At 40.2% G+C, this 20,965-nt stretch overlaps 1 protein-coding gene across 2 annotated transcripts in view; it reads right to left on the minus strand.

Annotated features, from left to right (window-relative positions):
* The window catches only part of pex14 (peroxisomal biogenesis factor 14), a 54,888-nt gene that overhangs the window by 26,472 nt on the left and 7,451 nt on the right, over positions 1-20,965 (minus strand). For both annotated transcript variants that reach the window (XM_033629378.2, XM_078170115.1), the window contains exons 3-4: positions 7,659-7,743; positions 1,384-1,509 (exon numbers count right to left, since the gene is read on the minus strand). In XM_033629378.2, coding sequence (XP_033485269.1) covers positions 1,384-1,509; positions 7,659-7,743 — 211 coding nt within the window. The remainder of the gene's footprint in view (positions 1-1,383; positions 1,510-7,658; positions 7,744-20,965) is intronic.

Genomic DNA, 20,965 nt, shown 5'->3' on the forward strand with positions numbered 1-20,965 from the left:
AGATGCCAGGGGAGTCAAGGACAGTGTGGTAATAAATGAGGGTGGAATACATCTGGAATCATTGTCATATGGGTTAAGCATTACGCGGACTTCATTCTGCATTGGTAAATCAGTGGACAGCACTCATAACCTCCTGAGGTAATAAAGATACAGGTTGCGGTGTGGGGTCTTGCCAGTGTGGAACCCCTTGAAACAGAGCGGCTAGAGACTTCATGAGCTTATGCTGTGCAGTGTCATATTCCCTGTATCTGAATGCACAATCAAGGCAAATGTTGTATGGCATGTATGTCTGTAACACTTGTAAAGATCCTGGTGTTTGGTGAGCTCCTGATAATGTGGTTTAGTGGGTTTAAATTAATAAAAACAAGAGGGAGGATCCCTAGCGGCTAAGCTGGACAAGGATTTAAAGAGACAGTGTGTAAGGTTTAGGGGGATTTAGCGGCATCTAGTGGTGAAGATTGCAGATAGCAACCAGCTGAAACTTCTCCCATGTTCATTGTTCAGGAGCTTCAGGGGATTTTTTTTTAAATCAATATAAATACTGATTAGCAGTTTCACGTTACAAATCATTGTTTCTCAGACGCAGTTCGGCATGTAAGAGACTGACTGCTAGCCCAGCACCTGCTAAAGCTAATGTGTGGTCACCCTATGTCTGATCCAGACGTTCAGGAGTTTGTTTTTTTTTTTTTTTATCGTGAGACAAATTATGCGCAGAGGTCTCCTCTTCTCCAAAACAAATGGACCTGGTGATTTAAACCCGTGAAACAGTGAATAAAGCAGTTTAACATTACAAATCAGTGTTTCTCCAATGCTATTCGGCAGGTCGGAGATGGGCCACTAGTCTGGCACCTGCGAACATGTGCCCACGTTTTTCCCTGATAACTTGAGATCCAGGTGCTTGGGAGCCAAATTATCCATTGAAGTCTCTTCCTCTCCAAAACAAATAGACCCGATGATTTAAATTGGAGAAAATACTGTCACTTGTCACCGAGGGGCTGCTAACACACAGTGGCCGACACGAAAATGTGCAAATGCGAATTGCCCTATATAGAGCCAGAATTTGGTTTGTCCATTCTGGGCTACTGTAGAAACATGTCAGTGCAACATAATGGACCCCATGGACAAGGACCTGCTCCCTATGTAAATATAAACGGCTCGTTCTAAGGTAACAACATGACGACTCTTAATTTCAGGTGATTATACACATGAGACAACATACCTATTATATTACATTCCATTTCTGACAATATATCCCCTAAACCCTACACACTGCACATTTAAGTTTTAAATTAGACTATTCTTCAGGTGAGACAGTGCACATGTTACATAATATTACGTATATGCAGCAGGTATCACAACAGGGAAAAGGATGTGTGCACTCACTGGGTGGTGCCGGAGCCAGCTGGGTTGCATGCAGTGGATGTGGGGGCCCCACAGGGCTCAGAGGCAGGATCTCTTCTGTGCTGCCAGAGCGCTGGATGGCCAACTCTACCTCCTCATCCGTCAGCCCTGGAATCAAGGCACACACCTTTAAGACATTCGGAGGGGGTGTAGTGACTGCGTGTTAATGGGAAACACCAAATGGCTCCTTGGCTATCATAATGTATGCTTAAATACTTCCCAAGCTGCCCACAAATCTTTTAAGTACAATTTAGAGAAAGTATGACAAATCTTTATTCAATTTTACCTACCCTCTCCTCAAAAATACATTTTCATTTCATAATTCAGAAATTCCACCGAGAGCCTCTGTTTCAGGGACATCCATCAAAGGAAGATAGTGTGGAAAGGTTCACACAATGAAATCTGAAACTCGCTAGCCTATTAACTGCCACCAAAGGCAAAGAAAATAAGAGTCTGTCCACTTCTCCAGTTATATTTCCCATGTGGAGATTTCATACACCCCAGACAGCGAAAATGCATTATTTTAATTTCTTCATTGTAATGTAAATGTATTACATAATTTTGCAAATGCCAATATAATTTAATCTTCAGATCTTTTTAATGATTTTAGTGATGATTAAATTGCAAAGGGCTCCCTGATGGAGAATCTGAAGGGAGGAGAGGAAAAAAAAATCTAATATGAACATCTCCTTTTGTGGCAAGAAAGGATTTTATTTCAGGCGCCATATGCTGCCATTGCTGTGGGTCTCATCTTTTAATGAGAGACTTAGTCTAAACAAAGGGAAATAATTACAACTTTTGATGAACCACATTCAAAAACAACATTAACCAATTCATAGCAAAACAATTAGGAGAAAGCTGAAGACAAATAACCAAAATGGGTAAGTACAGTGGTTCTTAGACACTGATGAGCATGGTTTACCTGATGATGAAAAAGCAGCAATGCTGTGCACTGCTCATTGTGGCATAACGGGGTGTTTCTCTCTAACATCTAACCATTACTTTCTTTAGCTATTTCACTTGCTTATTGACAGAAAATCCTCTTTGTAAGAGAGCCTTTTACTTGAACTATTCCCTCAGGATTTAGAGAATTTACACAAGCTCAGAATAAGCTTCCTCCATCCTTCAAGAGAAATCGAGCAATTGGAAAAGGTTCAGTTGCAGTGTTTCGAGAGATGGCTCTATGTTTTCATTAACAGTAAATGCACAGAGCCGGATCCTAATATCTCTGCTACTGACCTGCAGAAACACCCAGGTGGAGTATGAATAATATAAACTGTGTAAACATGTAAAGCAGAAATTTCCATTTCTTAAGGTGGATAAGATATAATAACAAAAATCCTTTAACCAAAAGACTCCTCCCATCTGAATAATCTAAATAGCAGGTTGAATCTTAATCAGGAATCCTACTTTACACTATCCTTGTATCAGCAGCCCAAAAGCATAAAGAAATCCTTTGATAATCTACCACACAGCTTATGCCAAGAGGAGGTCCCTCCCGTCACCTATTTAAATGCTCCGAGGACTTCAAATGGCCATGAAAATTGTTGAATAATTGAAGGCAAATATTGGCCGGCCTGTAGTCTACAGCAGGTCCTGAGTGCCAGGAAGTGGTGAGCGCCATGTGCTGAGTTTGTGCAGTCAGACTGCACTGTCAAATAAGCAATAATGTGTCCCTGGACTCCTGATTCATCTGACCACAGCAGACTACATGGTGGCAGACTATTGAGTGAGACATGCAAAGATCTCGGTTTCACTGAATGAGAAGAAATTAAAAAAAAAAAACATGCTTTAGGTTATTTTCCTTTCACCTTGAAATGTTAAAAAAAAGTCCACATTTAAGTTGCTATTGAGCTTAATGTATGTACATCTTAATGGCTGTTCACATCTTTGATGCTGTTTATGCAACAAATGAAAGGTTTTTGTACCTTGCATCAAAATAAAATACATGGAAATTCCTAAAGCTGTTTACTAGTCAAATTACAGCTTGCTAAGTTGTGTTGTACGCTCTGATGTGTTTATTGTTGAGGGGAAGACAACAGCAAATGAAAGAGCCCTTAGATCCAAAAGAAAAGGGAACAAGGTGAAAGTGAGTTTTACATATAAAAGGAAAAGACAAAAAAGGGATTGTGAAATTTATTATGGGTTCCAAAACCTGTGGAATGACCCCTGGACCCCCATTTCAGATCGACCTGTGGGGAGATGAATTTTTTAAGACATAAATTACACCTAATGACGACACCATAAAAAAGAACAATAATGGAAAGCTATTCTGTATTTCATTATACTGTATTATTTGGTGCACCTGATACACGCAGTGCCTGTTTATGAGTCACCGTATTAGCAGATGCTCAGCCAAAGCATTTGCTTTGACCTTGCCATTCTCATTGGGGCATGAAATTACGGTGCTGGCACCTCGATATTACAGCTATAAATACTGTAAACTGCATATCTGGGCTACGTTTTCTATTGTCTTTCAACATAAACCTGATCGGTATTTATTTAAAGGAAAACCCATTGCTCGTCAGGTTATTTACAGCTCTATTTTCAGTGGCTCATATTCTCTGGGTATTTTTAAAGGGCAAAGAGGCAGCAAGGCTCTTACATTAAATCCATTTCTCCAATTCTGGCATTTCTGGACTTTATGGGTCAACACCTAGGCCGGACAGCCAATTATAAAAATTGCTTACTAAAATATTTTGGGTGGTAAAAGGTGAATGCCTTTTTCACTGTCGTCCCAAGGCCTGAATTATGAAGTTGCCCTTGAGTGAAAATTACTTACATTTTGAATATCGTATTTAGAAAGAAAAAAAAAAGGCATGGCAGGGGTCATAAATAGATGGAGGTCAATGGGTTGTTAAGAAGTCAAGTGCAACTTCTCACGCCGTGCTGGTGAGGGAGATTCATTTGGTTCGGTACAACTGCTGGAAAATAGCATGCCCTAAATAATGACCACTCTCATAGAGTATTCATTTATGTATTAAAAAAGGGGACTCTGCTCTCATTTCCCTGCTTTATCGCCTTGTACTGATGACAAAGTAGGCAAGGCCTCGGCTAGGTGGCGCCGTGGAGTAATTTATAACCACATCAATCCCTTTACCTTCTATGCAGGCCTTGGTCATTGTCATTTTTGTCCGAGAGGTGAGTCACATAACCCCACTTACAAACAGCATCCTATTAATATCGGGGATGATGAACCTTATCCTTACCCTTACCTTCAAACCAGGTATGGTAATAGACCAACAGCCTACCTGTGTTCCCTGTGACCCTCGATCACTGGCCCTCTACTCAGGGTGAAATCTATTAGCATTATTTATTCAACTCAATAACAATTGGGACAGCATAAAAAAGAAATAAGTCAAGCCATCATTTATGTCTCACTGACAGCGAATGTACTGTGCCTGTAATGCATTTAATATTGTATTTACCTGTAATGCAACAACGCACATGTACACTCAGTGCTTTACTTTCGCAAAACAAATTGCACTCAGTCTTGTAATCTGGGAGCGGCTGAGTGATGTCAGTTTAGGGGCCACGGTCAAAGTGACATGTTGAAAGCTGGAAAATGTTGTTGACTTTGTCCTGAGAATTTGATTTTTTTTTGGTAATTATGTGTGTAACTGCTAATTGTCTGGGCTTAATGGTGGTGCCAAAATGGGGCCCCAACGCTCTTTAGTTGTTACACGTGTTAATTGTAGAGGACATAGATGGCACAATTCACAAGATGAGACTGGAGCACATTATATTTCACTCAATCGCAATAAAATTCGCTTGATCTTGGCAAGGAACAAGTAAAGCGAAATTGCTTCAAGATGGCTGCAAGACAGTTTAAATGCGTCTCATTTCCCAACTCCTCTGCAAAAGAAAGAAAGAAAAAATATCTGGGTTTAAATGTTGATTTATATTACGTCTAAGTGATAAAGTTTCAATATTTCAGCCAGTTTATTCAACAAGGACTCAAGAAGGGCAGCTAGAAATATTGGACTGCATAATTGCCAATTCATAACCTGAAATTGACAGTTGAAGGAAAACAGAAAATTATATTTTTCAATGAATATTGAAATAAACCACACTATTAGGATCTCTTTGGAAAAAAGGACATGTAACAAGAGAGGCATCTTTCAGTGCAGATTAGGGCAGGGAAATAATATGCAGGAGCAAGATTATTGTGTAAAGATTCTGCAACATGCAATCAAAGTGGGCCCTATTTTCCCCTTCATCAGCTGTCCAGCGTAAGTACTGGCAGCAAGAGGAATCCAATTTAAAATCCACTCTACCAGGAGATGGTATTGTTTCATTTTATGTGTGCTTTGACATTTCTGGCTGTTAATATAGAGTAAAATCCAGAAGTATTTACATAAATATGACATTAAACTGTATTAGAAATTAAGACTGACACATTTGCTGTGGTGACTGCGGGAGGAGGAGGATGATTGAGTTTCTAGGTCGAAGGGTTGAGAGGACAATACGCGCTGGGTACAGAAACGGGGGAACTGTGAGTACTGGCCTGCTGCTTCCTCTATGCAGAAGTCTAATATGGCTCAAGTGAGACCGAAAAGGTAGCAACTAATCGGCAATTACCATGACCGATCATAATCTGGCAACATCTTATATCAACATACGAACATTTTTATGAAGAAGAAGTGGTCATTTGAAAACCTAAATCTGACTCATGATTAACACTAGTTTCAGCTCAAATTAGTTGTTAACTTAATGATGATCAGTTAGATAATTACTATATAAATGAGCCTTTTCCTGATGCAATTTCCTGTAACATAAACACTGATAAATACTGCTCAAGGAGGGAAATTAGTGTGTTGGAGAACTTAAGAAAAGAAGGTTTAATAAAATACGCAATTATAGTTTAGTACTTTCCTGAAACAAGTCAGGGAAGTTCAGGTATGAATGCGCAGGATTTCCAAGTTCACTGCTGAATGACTACACCCTACAAGTCAAGAGTTATCCTATGAATGCAGCAGAGTGCTCAGTGTTTCATTGCTCTATTTTCTCACATTCTTTACCCTCTCTCTCCCTGAGATCGATGTCCTTATGCAAATCAAGGGTTCTTGTTTAGATCTACAGTGGAACGGACTTTCCAAAATAAATCTGCATTAAAGCGTCATACATATTTCATGGACTTAAAGTGCAGTAAGAGCAAACCATTTTGGATAGCAGAGCTCCGTGAGAGTTTACTACAAAGCGGAAAGTAAGACGAAAATGTGGCATAGCATGACATCATTTAGTATTGATGGGGCCTTATTACATTTGAGATATCCAACAGTGGATTATGAACATGCCTTAGTTGTCAATAATGAGACGCAAAGACAAAGAAATTTCAAAAGATATCAAGAGTCATTAGAGCCACATGAGATGTGTGTAGTAGCAGCCGGCAACCATGGATTTGGTTTCAGGTTACCTTCCCCTGTCATGGAGCTTTTAGGCTCACTTTTCACTGTTTGGCTACTCTAATGCTGGAGGCAAAGTCCCCCAGCTGTGCAGAGCTACAGTCCCTCAAGTACAGAAATGTTTTGCAAAGAACTGCAACAAAAAAACTCACCACAAAGAGCTTATCTGAGGTAAAGCCACGTGCTCTCTCTGCACATATTGTCACTGCTCAGCCATAGGCCAGCTGTAAGAAATACATGGCACAACACTGCACATTTCCACCGCCGCTTTATATTGAACCGACTTAAATGAGTTCAGAGTAATAAAGCTTTTTGCAAGTTTTATTGCACAAACAATGTGTCAGAAATAATCTCAATGAATTGCAAAGAAACTGAAGAGCCAGCAAACATTTCCACCATCCCTGCTTAGAAAACCCTCCCTGTGTCATGCCTCAAATTTACGATAACAGTTAAATTAAGTAAAAGGGTTAAAATGCTGGAAGGCAATATTGATAATTCCATTGAAAATGCAGAGGGAGTTTGTCAATATTAATTTTCCTGAACCCAAAGGAGCATCCCAACTGGTGTGTCATTTATTCACAGGGCCTGAATCATGCACTCTGAAGCTAAATCGACCCCTGTTAGACCCCCAGGGCAAAGAGCTACAGCCACAACCTTTGACCCTTATAGACTAATCTTACCCCCCCCCCCAAAAAAAAAGACAGAGTGTGTGCATCCCTGGCCAACCACATTTTATTAACAAACACATATGGATTATAACGTTAATACAATATTCTGACAAATATATATTGCATTTTTCAAGGCTTCCTGAATTGCATCCAACATAAATCAAAAACAAATTAAATGTCTCACCTTTTTTCTTCAAGAAGGCTTTTCTAGTGGCCAAGGGACTCTGGCGTACTTTGGGGTTCTGTAGAAATTTTACAGCAGTGGAAATCTGTGAAGAGACAAATGTGATTTAATTTCTCAAAATGACATTATGAGAGAGGAAGAAGATATGGTGCGCAGGAAAGTGATGCTTTCAACAGTGCAAACAACAGTCTAGACCTTCTTTAAGGAAAAGGTTCGTTATAAATCCAGACAAAAGAGAGAAACATAAATGGATTCCATCTGATAGTTGCTTCTAAGCCCCCACACCCAGCAGTGAGGAGAAAGACCACCTGACCACTTTCCAGCTAAATGTGGGGAATGACCAAATCAGCAGTTATAAAATTAGCCCATCAAGAGTGCTGGACAAATGGAGTATGGAGCTTAATTTGCTATTACCCTCTTAAAGACAAACTTCCATTCTTAAGTGCGCAGTGGAAGAAAATCTATACTTAATGCGGAGGTGATCATTTGTATCTAATAACTTGAGAATCCTAGGCTGAAAACTTCTGTAATTCTTCCAGTTAAAAACCTGCCATGATCAAATCACCCAGCCTGAATGTTGTAATGACTTGAAACGTTAATGCACTAGAACGTTAAATAGCATCAGAACATCAGTAGTTTTAAGTGCACTGCGTTCATCGATTCTATTATGTTTTCCTTCGAGATGCACCTTAATTTTCCACCCCAGTATGCATTTCCAAGAATTGGAGGGAGAGAAAAAAAAAAATCTTCCTCAAATGGCATTAAAACATAAATTTGAAGTGGGCGCCATGAAGTGGCGCCTCCTAAAATAGATAAATATGTAAGAACACAGAGAAAGGGGAAACACACTGGAGGGGAGGTTTAGATGACTTATTATCGCACCTGTGGTCCCCGTGATTCAATTGTAAAAGTCATCCCTCTAATAGGTTGAAAGGTTTTGATTACTCTTCTTTTCTCTTAGTGTTGAAAGATACAAAGTGATTGAGCGCCCTGCCAGTGGTAATTCGTTTTGGGTAATGCATTGCATATACTATGAACCTGTTTCAGTCCAAAAGAATTGCAGTTTAAACTTGTCCAAGTGGTAGGTGTGGCAGCGAGGCTGCATAAAGAGCTAGATTTCTGTGACAAACACACAGCACAGCAGAGGATCACGACACAGGCAACTTTATGAGACTTATGAAAATATATTCAACTTGTCCTTCGAAGGCTATAAACAAGCTCAAAAGCAACTTCGTAACGCTTTTATCGAGGCACACGTGAAAGTACCATGCAGCCAGCAGCCACATACATGCTGCAGAATTATACTATTCTGTAAGTCTACTTTAAGATATGTGCAGCAACAAAACTTCAACAGTGCATATTATCAAAATGTACCAGATTCATCCCCAAAGGATGCCGGCACAATTTATTTAGACACTAATCTACCATTTCACTGTGACACTACCGTGACCTTGATGTACATATGGGTTACGCAAGGGGTATGGAATTTCCTGTATCTCTATATGCTGAGGGCTTATTAAAGTCAGTCACCCGGAACCTTCATTGTGACAAGCAGATTAAACCATTTGCATGGTGAACCCCCAGCTGATGTTCTGGGCCAAAAGATACAGTCAAAACACAGAGAAAATATCCCTTTGATAACAAGACAAAATCATCCTGCTCTTGGCAAAGCTCTTACTGTTCACGTAAGTGAGCCAATGAGACTACTTGAGTTAAAAGGCAGAAACCAGAGATAATAAACACACTGGAAACTTAATATTTTAATATTTATTCCAGTAAATAACGGAGTGATGTAGCCCCTGAGAGATGTAATGACCTAACAGACAAAGAATATGCTGAATGAGCAAACCTTGTTTACATTCTCTTAAAATTTCAATAGCACAACATTGACAGGAAAATCATGTCAATGTTAATAGGCATAAGTATGACATGTTAGTGAGGACCGCAGCCAGCTCAGCGGCAAACTAATGAGGCAAATGTCCATTTGGTTAAAACTGTAGTGGTAGATCTTCAGGGAGAGGAAAAGTGCACTTCTTAGCAGATGACATAGATGCTTTGCACAAGTTCCACCCAGACATCTCAATCAATTATAACCACATTGCACAGATTTCAGTCTTGTCTTGTTATTGACTTATGGATCATCCCAGTTATAGTGTTGGGTAGCACACAACTGGGCTTTTAGGGGGTTAAGATGGATGGCAGCACAAGGCACATTTGGGTCCGCACTGTAAATAACTACAATACAAATTTGGTGCATTTCCTTCCTTTTGGAAATCATTTAGATTAATTCAACAATTAGGCTCTTTTGTAAAGCTTCTGGTAAAGCTTCAACTGCTAATGCACCAAAGTGCTCCATGTTAAGAGCAATAATCTTTACAAACCAGATAACCAATAAAGTGTCAGGTAAAGCCGAAAAAGAGGGCGAAAACTCAATCATAGGAAGAGATAACATTAACCAACACACTTAAAGAGAGTGAAGTTGATGAACGGACAAGATTACAGCGATGTTATTGAGTTTGAATTGGACAAGACTTCGCACTGCACTCGTCTGAAAATTACAATTGCAATACCTTAAATTGCGAGAAATGAGGATGGAATCCAATTATGTTCGAACCACACGGTTGGACGCCTGAAAGAATCTATGTAACCAGTTGTATATTTTTGTTCTAACTAGTAACAGCACTTAACTACGATATACAGTAAGACCTAGATGTTTTGCAGGCATGCATTATGAGGTTTCAGATCCGAGCAGTTGGGAAATTCAGACGGTCTGTACTGAAACAGCAGCGCACTGTATGCCTTACAAGTGTGTCTTTGGGGTGGTTTCAGTACAGTAAGTTTCAGTATTCGAAATAAAGTGGAGAACAGCATCTGAACCACAACATATTTATAAGATGCCTCATGAGATATGATTCAAGAGTCTTGTTTTCAGTCTTAATTATTTGGGCCAACTAAACCACGGGTTAACCGGTGAAGTAACAATTACTCTGAACTGAAAGTGTTATAAGGCCAAAATGCAGTGTTTGCAACTGTGACTTTCCTTTCTTGAAATTTCAGCGCATGTCGTTGATCTCTGAGTCTTTTACTTTTTTTACTTTTGTTGTTGTTTTATTAACTAAGAACGTAAATGATACAAAGTCAGACATCCAAGAAATAATTTATTATAATGATATATGGTAGATACTTTGAGACATTTTGATTAAAACACCACACATTTTACAACAATTCACTGGTAAAATGTCACATATACTTAAAAATAAATTCCCATGCAACTTAATCCATGTCATCTACTCCACGAAATGGTCGATGTACACATTATGTCTGCAACAATGAAGATATTTGGAGGACATGATGGAACTAAAAGTTGGATGGGGGGGATACGATGGAAGGGCTAAAAGGAAATCATTAGCAAGTATAAGATTCGGTCTCAGTGTGAATCAATTCATTCCAAATTGCCCCGGCCTGTACATTTGAGGAGAAGTGCCCCTGATATAATAACAGACTGATAGACATGAACAAAAATTGTGTTAGGCTGGTCTCAAATTTCCCCCCCAAACACACGTTTGGAGGACCAAAAGCAAGAGAAAGTGAGAGACGGCAAAAAATGAAGCTCTATATTAATTTGGTGCTTTCATGGATGATTTGCTATCAGGGGCAGCTGTCTTAAATGACTTAACCCAATACCTTTCTGATACCAGAGCCCGACCAGAAAGGAATGAAGTTTTAATGCAATTATTGTGTTTCCTTTAGTCGCCTGACTGCTTGATGCGGCCGGCAGTGCTTTTTAATCTTTTTAAAAGAGCAGCTTTAAATGCCCTTCTAATTGTGACATCTTTCCCGCCTTGATGTGACCTTTAGCAGAGGAAGTAAGGCCTCATGGGAGCAGCAATAGGGAATTATTGACCCTGAGAGACATCAGGAAGTGAGGTGCAGACCCGACCGTTTAGCTAACCTCCACATCCACTCTGGTTCAGACACTGCAGGAGCTTCAACAGCTCTGCTGGAGCTGAACCGTTCTGACAATGACTGTACAAAAGGAACTTTTTGTGTCTTTGTGTCTTCTTCTCGTCTGGGCAGAGCTTTTCACAGAAGCTGCAATGTGAGAAAATTAAATGAACAACCATTACCGAAACTTCACTAAAAATCTGATAAGGGAGTTCTGGTGATAAAAGGGCGTTTTTCTTCATCTTCTGAATAACTAGTTTACTCCTACTTTTACATGTGTTTAAATGATACAGTAAGTGGAGGGGTAAATACAGAGGTTTGGTTTTGTGTGTCTTATTTTCTGAGCTTGGTCAACCTTTATCGCATGAAAGTAACTTTTGAAATTTAAACATTAGAGTCAACAGAGATGGAAAAAAGGGTCATGGAAAACTTCATTGACATTTGCTTCGCAAGGGTTTAAAAATAACATACAGCACTGTATCAGTGTCAGTGTTAGAGCCATGGGCAAGGCTACAATCATGACATCAAAAGCACATTATGCAATTTTTGTAAAGGGGGGTTGGTGGACGGAAATCAAGCTTTTTTCAAGTCCACTGCATGTACAGACGAAACTTTCCATTCAGCAGCGTTTCCCTATCAGAGCTCTGTCATCACAAACATGGAAAAGTTGAGTAGGCTCAGCGGTAAGAAACACTGGGGGCTAAAGTACATTTCATCCGGCGAGGACACCATCACACTGTAAAAACTGTGCAGATAAATACAGCCTGGGGAGTTATACTGAGGCTATCAGGGAAAAAAGAAAAGTTGCCCTCTTCATCGCCCCCACCTCTGTTTTGGAGACAGACAATTTTGACTATGGTGTAAAATTATATTTCAAAACTGTAGCCACACATTTTATGATTCAATATGTTGAGTGCAAATAATGATGTCATGTGTTGGCTTTACTTCTGTCATATTGTAAATTTAAGATATGATATGTCTACAAACTCAAAGATAGGGTCAACAAGTGTGTGTTTTTAAAGTTTCTGGTTTAAAAAATAATAATAATTCAGCCTCTTTCAAGATCTGAATAAACAAAAAAGACAAAGACATTTTAGTGCAGCATAAAGAAACAGCAGTTCATGCTTACAGCCAAGCGCTTAAAAAACAGGATGAAGCAACAACAAAGTGAAGCATTTCTTTTATTCTGGTGAGATCTAAATCTGAAGAGAAACATGTGGCATCCAGCCAATTCAAAACTAGCTTGAGAGATATGGTATGAAGCTGAGTCTGACATTTCTTAATGTGTAACTGTCAGTCGTGCTGCCTGGGGTTGCCCTTGCTAAACTAGCGAGACAGATGACTGTTTAGATAAGGACATCCCCAGCGGGGCCCTAAGAGCCCCGAGAGCCCCGATGACTAAAGAGCAGCGACTCCGTCGGTGACACCTCACTTTCACCCACTTTGGACAAAAATACTTCTATAGCCCACAAATTCCTTTTAATTCAGGTAAAAGGCCCAAACCATGAGTCTGGGGCCGCTCTGAGAGATGAGGGTCATCAAAGATTAACCCATGGCACTTTAGCAGTGGGGGTGCAAGAGGGGAGTCGCAGCGGAGCACAACAAACTACTTAGCCACCACAAAACATTCCAGCCCCTTCTCAGCTGCAATCCAGTAATGGATACTTCCTCAGCTCCTCGATTGGTCAAAATGTTTTCATACAATAATTTAATTCAGAAACACATTTACAAAGCAGGAGTAATCAATTTTAATTAGTTGATTTTTTTTTCATTCGCATAAAATTTAATGTACTGCCATCGATCTCCTTTGTTCTTTAATGCAGTGCCTCTTTCCTGTAATTCGAAGCTTTTCTTTTTCTTTTTCTTTTTTTCTTTTACAGTCAATGATGACATTCTGTGACAAGCACTGCTCTTCAGTGAGGGGGATGAGCGTTACTTAACACAAGAGTGCTCACGATGCAACTGTAGATCGGGGGAATGTGCTAAATAATGTGGTTATACTTTGGCTTGGAAATGAGAAATGAAAAAATCTTTAAAATGCAATAAAAAAATAAAACAGTGTATAAACTTTGGTAACTGTTCGTTGCTTGCTGACTTTAATTTTCTGAGCATAAAAATGACATATCGAGGTTGTTTTATTTAACAAAAATAATTGTGTACCATTTTAAAAAATGAACAAAAACAAAGTGAAAGTCATGTGCCTTTTGTTACGAGTAATGCCCATCATCAAACATAGTAGAATGACTGAAAATATGCTTATAAAGTGGATTATACACGTGTTATCTAAAGTGTTGTTTAAAATCGAGACATGAAATACACGAACAAACTTTGGTCACTCATCATTTGCTCACTTGAATTTCATAAAAATGACAAATTATACACTTCAAGCCATTTTATCTTGCAAGATCATTATATACATATCTTTAAAAAGGAACAAAAACTGGTCAATAAAAACTGTTTACATTTTGAAATACAAGGTTTTGGCCACAATAAACTGATCCCCATGAGTTAGCAGAAAGTTCTTTTGTGAGCAGAAATGAGAGAAGCAACCGGCTACAGTCACACAGACGAACACAAAGGCTTTTCTTAAAACTGCCACCGCTCTGTGTGTTGTCCTTCATATCATCAAGGCCCGCCAGCCTTTCACATTCAATTAGTTGATTGAGGCAAAACGCAAGCGGCACCAGCAGCAAACAACGTGAAGCTTGTGTCCAAGCGACACACCACAGAAGTTGTGTTGTGGTGTCAGAAGGAGAGCCGCCTCCGTCACAAGCAACTTACAGTGACAAGCCTATCCTCCTCTGTTGATCCAAGCTGCTCCTCTCACTGAGGCAGCACCCACCCAAAGACACACGCACACACACACCCTGTAATACACACACAGCAAAGCAACTTCAAGTGAACCACTGCAATACGCAAATAAAGCAGGGAGCTGGGGTGAAGATGCAGCGAGTTGGCATCAGTTTTGTGTGCAGTCCTTTCAGCGTGCCAAATTAACTAATAAAACTAGAATGGAGAGGCCAGTGACAACAGAGAGAGAGGTGTCCTTTTATTGATCAAATTATTCCTTCTTGGGTACACTGTGCCACCGGATGAGAGTATGCTCGCAAAGACAACCAGGCAGATTGTGACATTCCAGTGACATTATAATCGTGCGTCAACCCGTCTCCAGTCAATAGGCTGAATGCACTAATCGTGCGTCTTGGATCAGCAATTTCATGGTCTTCAAAGGGGGCCAGGAATTGGTGGCATGACCCTCCACACGGGGTGAGACCCCGACTTTCCTCAGCGAGTGCCACAGAGAGAAGGAGAGGAGAAGGATGGTGTTAAGGGAGACGCGTCAAGGAAGGAGCAGAGCCAGAGAAGATTAACATCGCCATCTACTGGTCAGGGGTGGAACAGGTGGAGTCAAAGGGGGGAGGAAAGCCTGGCAGTTTACCCTTGCGGCCTGTCTTTCACTGAGACCTGTCAGAAACATTTAGACACACTTGCCAAGACAATGGGCCACACATCTACAGCAGCAGATAAGCCAGAGTGAAATCACCATCAAATGAGGGAGGAAACTTAGAGCATGAGGGCTCCGTTTGGTTTTGGAGAAAGAGAGCAGGCAGAGTCTGTTCCTGATCACAGTAAGTGACAAAGAAAAATGTTGGCTAATTCGCCTTTTCTGGAGGCTTCCAGCTGCCAGTAAGAATCTAACCTCCAGAGGAGGATAAGCATAAAAAGAGTGCGGTGCTGACAGCGTCAGAAAACAACACTCATCAGGGTCGCAGAAGTAGCAGTTCTCTTTCTTCTCATTTAACCCGATGCCAGAGAGGATACAAACACGACAGCCCGTCAGATCGGATAATAATTCTTCATTTCAACCTTTCTGAGCCAGTGAGGCTACACGCTGGAGATTTCATTGGTTGTAAAATGTCGTAAAGTGACAAAAGCTTGTGTGACATTTGCTTTATGCCACACCTTAACGTAATCCACCTCTTCTGAGAAGTTCAGACAGAATTTTCAGGTTTTGCAACGTGTTTGCTTGATGCAGATTGTGAATAACTATATGTGACGTGACAATGATACAAATCAGCACACCTTCTCCTCCTACAGCTCCATCCGTCTGTCTTAAATCACGGAAGTCACACAATGTTTTTACATTTATGTTCTCTCTTTAGATCTCTGATTTTGTTTCAGATGTATTTTCAGTGATCTCTCTCTTACAGTGTTTCTAAATAGGCACTTAATGTACTGTCTTCTTCCTACAAAGACCATAACCTGTAATTAATCTAAACAAAACAAAAGCACGTCAAAACACGTTCCCCCTCCTTTGAAAGTATGTCTGCTAAAATAGGAAGATTTAATCAGATCAAAACACCAGAAAAAAAGGAGTAATCAGAAAGGAATGTTGCACGTCACTGCTGCACAGCACCCATACTTTTTGTGACTACGTGACAATCAGAAGCAGTGGTCAAAGTTTAGGCGTCAACACCCGTCTGAACTCTGCATCAACTCACGTGGTGATGGGAGAAAATACATGTTTTACCAGTCTCCTCCAAAAGAGAGAGGAGAGGAGACAACCCACAGTGAACCACTATAATGTCACGCGGGGTGGTGTGTTACAGCAAAGGGGCTGAGTTGGCAAGCAGCTCAGCAGCAGACACGCACCTGTTCTGACATTTTCTGTCGACCTTGACACAGAAAACACATGACAATGCCACTCTCTGCATTTCAAAAGTACAGGCTGTTTGACGAAGCCCCTTCACTTCCCCTTTTCCCATCCCCATGATACCTAAAACTACTTTCCACACAGTGTGGAAGGAGAGACAACTATGACGTAGTCCAATAGACGTGAGGTGGGACAGACAGGAGGCAAGTCACGCAGTGACAGTAAATAACAAGGAAGAAGAGGGAGTAATAAGGGGATGCAAAAATCTGATACTGACTCATATTTGGGGACAACCAAAGAGTGTTTGCTCTTTCCACAGGATTGCAGCCACCAAAACCTCCCTTAAAATCCCAAATTCCACAGTAAACACAAAATAAAAACGACAAAAAGGCCTCAGCCTTTCCTCTATTTATTCTGTTTCTATCATCCCATTCTCACCCTTTCTTTTGAAGTTCATGACAGAGCTTCAATGCATTCATCCATCTGCTATTTTAATCAAAGAGAAAGCAAAGTATCGCTGCCAGGAGAGCTGCACAGGAAAACAAATGCAATCTTCCTGTTAATCACTGCATTAACAAGAAGTCGACAGTCTTGACGCACATGCCAGGGAGGGGAGCCAGTCCAGGTGTTGGATAATTGTCAGTTGTGCAAGTGGCTATGGTTGCTTTTTTACTGTGCCAGCCTCTGTTTCACTGCTGGTCTACACTTGTGCCCCACCTTAATGATAGCTTTTAAAAGTCCTCTTTCTGCTGAAGACTGCATACAGACACAAAGAAGTCTTGGCAAGGGTTTCTCCATGCTGACTGTAGTGGACTATGGATGAAGGCTTAGGCGTCCCGCTATAATCACTGCCAAGTGAAGTGAAGCTCAATTTTAAAGAAGCATGAGGGGTGTCTAATTTTTAATGAGAGGCCAAAAACCACTTGAAAAAAAAAACATACAGGCTTTATAAACTCTCTGAAAAACAAGTTCATAGTTCCTCTTTCTGGCAAACAACCATATATTAGAGACACATCACAGTAGCCTGAGAACAACCTGCCAAGACAGCAACTTGTCAGAAATGATTCCCGTTTTTTTTTTTTTTCTCATTCAGATAAAACAAAACTTGTTTGTCTGCAGGTGAGGATAGCGTCATCCTGAGAAGAGATGAATCGCGAGCCAGATTTAACTTTTTATTAAAACACAGTGAAAACTTCACAGTTTACCGTCAACACACCCCTGTATCACACATCTAAAGTTAGGCTAATTAGAGTGCGATATTTTCACTTAAGTGCTCTATTTTTTACTGGTTTTAAGATAATTTATCTCAGTTTCTGTATTCTGTCACTTTCATTTTAGCCTGGAGAGTAGCCCACTATCTCTTTTTTCCAGATTCCCCAGATAAAGCCACAATCTCAGGGCGCCACACACAGAGAAACTCTGAAATCCCATTAGCATTTTGCTTTCATTATTTTTAATCAAACCCAGAAAACTGACACATATTAATTAATATCCATTACCCGTTTTTGCCCCTCACCCAGAGAAGACGTTGGGGGGGAAAAGAAGCAATTAACTTAACAAAATAATCAAAAAAATTGTTTCAGAAATCCCTGATAAATGTCATGTGAGGTCCCGTCTAAATGTAAGAAGTGTAATACATTCTTGCTGTCATATTCCATTAAACTGCTATTACAGTCTTGATAGAACTATTAGTCACTACATTATTAATAACATTAATGTATTTACATTTTTGGTGTACAAGCCTGCTTTCATGCAATAATTTATGAACCAGACTTCAGATATGTTTTAACGTTCCCCATCTAGGCTCTTTTGTGTTTATTATTGATTGTGAAAACAGTCAAAATTCCAAGTCAAATCCCCCCCTGCCCTCCCCCGCCCCCCTTAATGTATTGGAGTGGGCTGTTTACATTAAAGGACTGGAATAAAGTGCATTTACATCTGAAGCATAACTTCATAATTTACATTCCAACATTTATTAGAGGTGACAAACGAGCATTTGGTCCACTCGTGCTTTTCCACAATGCAGCACTCATTCAATCCATATAAATTACAGCTGGGCTAGGGAGTGCAAGAGCAAATTATTTTATTATATTTATGCATGTATGACTCTATAGGGGGTTACTAAGACAAACAGGGAATTACTTGATTAGGCCAACTGTGGTTAACAAAGAAAGAAATATGAGACTGAGGACTGGGCCAATCAAATTTCAGCATTATTTAAATGTTTGGCTTCAGTTCAAAAAATCTAAAAAACACAGATCTTTGTGTTGAAGCTTTACATCTTTCAGATTGGTGTATCTATAAAATGAGTAACCTGCAGACGACATTGTGCAGCAGACTGCTGTGCATTTTATACAGTATGAGGAGCTCTTTTGAGTGTTGCTGTTCCAATAGCTTACGCTGAGCTAGAACTAATATTATTCAATTAAAAGAAACTTGCCTAAAAGGCAGTATTATATTACATAATTGGATAGGGCAGCATTTTCAGAAGTGTAGTTACAAATGCACTGAGGGGATCCCAGCATTTGAACAAATATCTGGCGCTGTAGGGGAGCTTGCCGACAAATTAACAGCTAATAACTTACTGGGAAGCCAGATAAAAAGAGAAAAAAATGTTCCCCAAAGTGTCAATTACAAATAATTTTTCCTCTGATTTCCACACTTGTGAAAGCGTGATGTGCTAAAAAAGCATTTTGAACAGTGTGGTGAAATTGCCTGTTGTTCATTTATTCCTTGTTTTATTTTTAACACACACTGGATTCATTCACAGAGAAATAATTCGGCAGCGGCAGCAGGATTGTTTAGAATGGCTCTAGAAGCGTAAGCATATGGCTCCCTCGTGAGAGCACTTGCTGGTCAGAGAGGCAAGAGACAGACAGACGGGTGCAGGGGACAGGGGGAAATGAAGGGGGGATTCAATCAAATTCATGTTCATTAAAATCAGAGGACATCACAAAAATTAGAAAGATGCTGACAAATCAAAGGGTCTCAGTACCTGAATTACCATAGTCATTTACTTATTAAAGCCAGGATGCTTCCTGTCAATCAAGAGCCATCACATTCTCCATTTGCGGCGGAAAGCCAGCGTAATTGCTTCTCATACTAATCAACACAACTTGTGTAATTATGCCTTGAAAGTGACATTGGAGGCTGAGAGCGATGTGAGCAGTCTTGACAGCGGAGACATCTCAGATTCATCGGGAGATTTCCAGCCTCGCTGCGAGGAGACAAGCCACTCTCAGACCAAGTTACTCACTCGAGCAGTTTACAACCATAAACACAAAGAAAAGACGATAAATCAAGCTGAAGTAATTACAAAGCAGAATAGAGAGCATAAAGGAAGCTCGGCTCAATAAGGCCACTTTCCCAAGTATATTGAGGCAAAATGACTACGCTGTAATTAAACTGGTGTCGTATTTCTATCATTTCTTAAGTAAACATATTATGACAGTTCACTAAATTGTGGGAGAATAGGAAATTACAGCTCTGTTACCATGCTGTTTACATTAATATACTTGCTGAGACGAAAACCCTACAAATAAAGCCCTAAGTATTCATTAAAGTTTATTGAATTCGGCTTAATCACAGACTTTACATGTGTCTCCAGAATGAACTTTGGGTAAAACTAGCTTTAACATTCCTCAGAGCATTGGAAAACTATCCAAACCATATTCCCAGGCTGCATCTGTCACTAGTCACACTGCGGCCCAGCCAGGAAGGTCAGAGCGAGGTCAAATTACTGCAACAAATCACGAGCCACGGGCCACGACATGAGGCTCTATCTACATAAAATATGCGTATTATTGACACACACTGACAACAGCTTCTTCTTCATTTACTATGAACTTTACAGTGAATTAAAGGATTTTCAGCGCTCTCATCAAAATCCGAAGACAAAGGCACTATTGTCGGGGGCTGACAATCCAGATCTAGTCCGGCTCAGCACATGAGGCAGAAACCACAAAATAAATAAAATCTACAAAATGGGCTGGACTCATCTGTGCTCATCATTTTCAAAGAGGTGGGAGGGAACCATCAGAGGAAAAAAAGTCACCAACATCAAAAAGAAGGCAACTGATAACTCTGGCATACTATGAGGGGAATAAGCGTAATGATTTCATCTGCGAGCAGAAATGAAGACGAGAGATTTATGGCTCGTAAAAAGTTCAAAAGACAGAAAAACCAAAAATCCTTGTCTGTGTCATTCCGCGCTCATCATGACCTCCAAATTTCAGCACATGTTGAAGACAAAGTGAAGAAATGCTCTTTTGTGGCCAAATATGAGAAAAACAACTACACTTACTGACACAGAAAACAGAGGCTTTTACAGGAAAAGCCTGTGTGATTCACCCTCTGCGTTCAACTCTAATGAGTCAAAAAGTGTGACCTGCACTTAAACAAGAAGTCACAGCCAGAAGCTGTAAACTCATTTTCCCCATCCGAGCCAGCAACGTCGGCAGGACCTGGAAGATGTGCTCCGAGCATGCACGATAAATCTGACGTGAAATCATAATCATAAAAGCAATTAGCTGACCCTGCGCCACTCGTCCTTGGACATGACAGTGAGAATTCATACAGAGTCCTCTAAGGAGGCTGGCTGCCGGGTTGGGCGAGGAGGGGAAAAAGTGCAACACAGCAACAATAAAATGGAGGGCCCTTCCTGTATCATTAACCACCGAAACAAACAGCGCATGATGCACAATGAGTG

This window comes from Epinephelus lanceolatus, chromosome 8 (genome assembly GCF_041903045.1).
Source record: "Epinephelus lanceolatus isolate andai-2023 chromosome 8, ASM4190304v1, whole genome shotgun sequence".
Lineage (NCBI taxonomy): Eukaryota > Metazoa > Chordata > Actinopteri > Perciformes > Serranidae > Epinephelus > Epinephelus lanceolatus.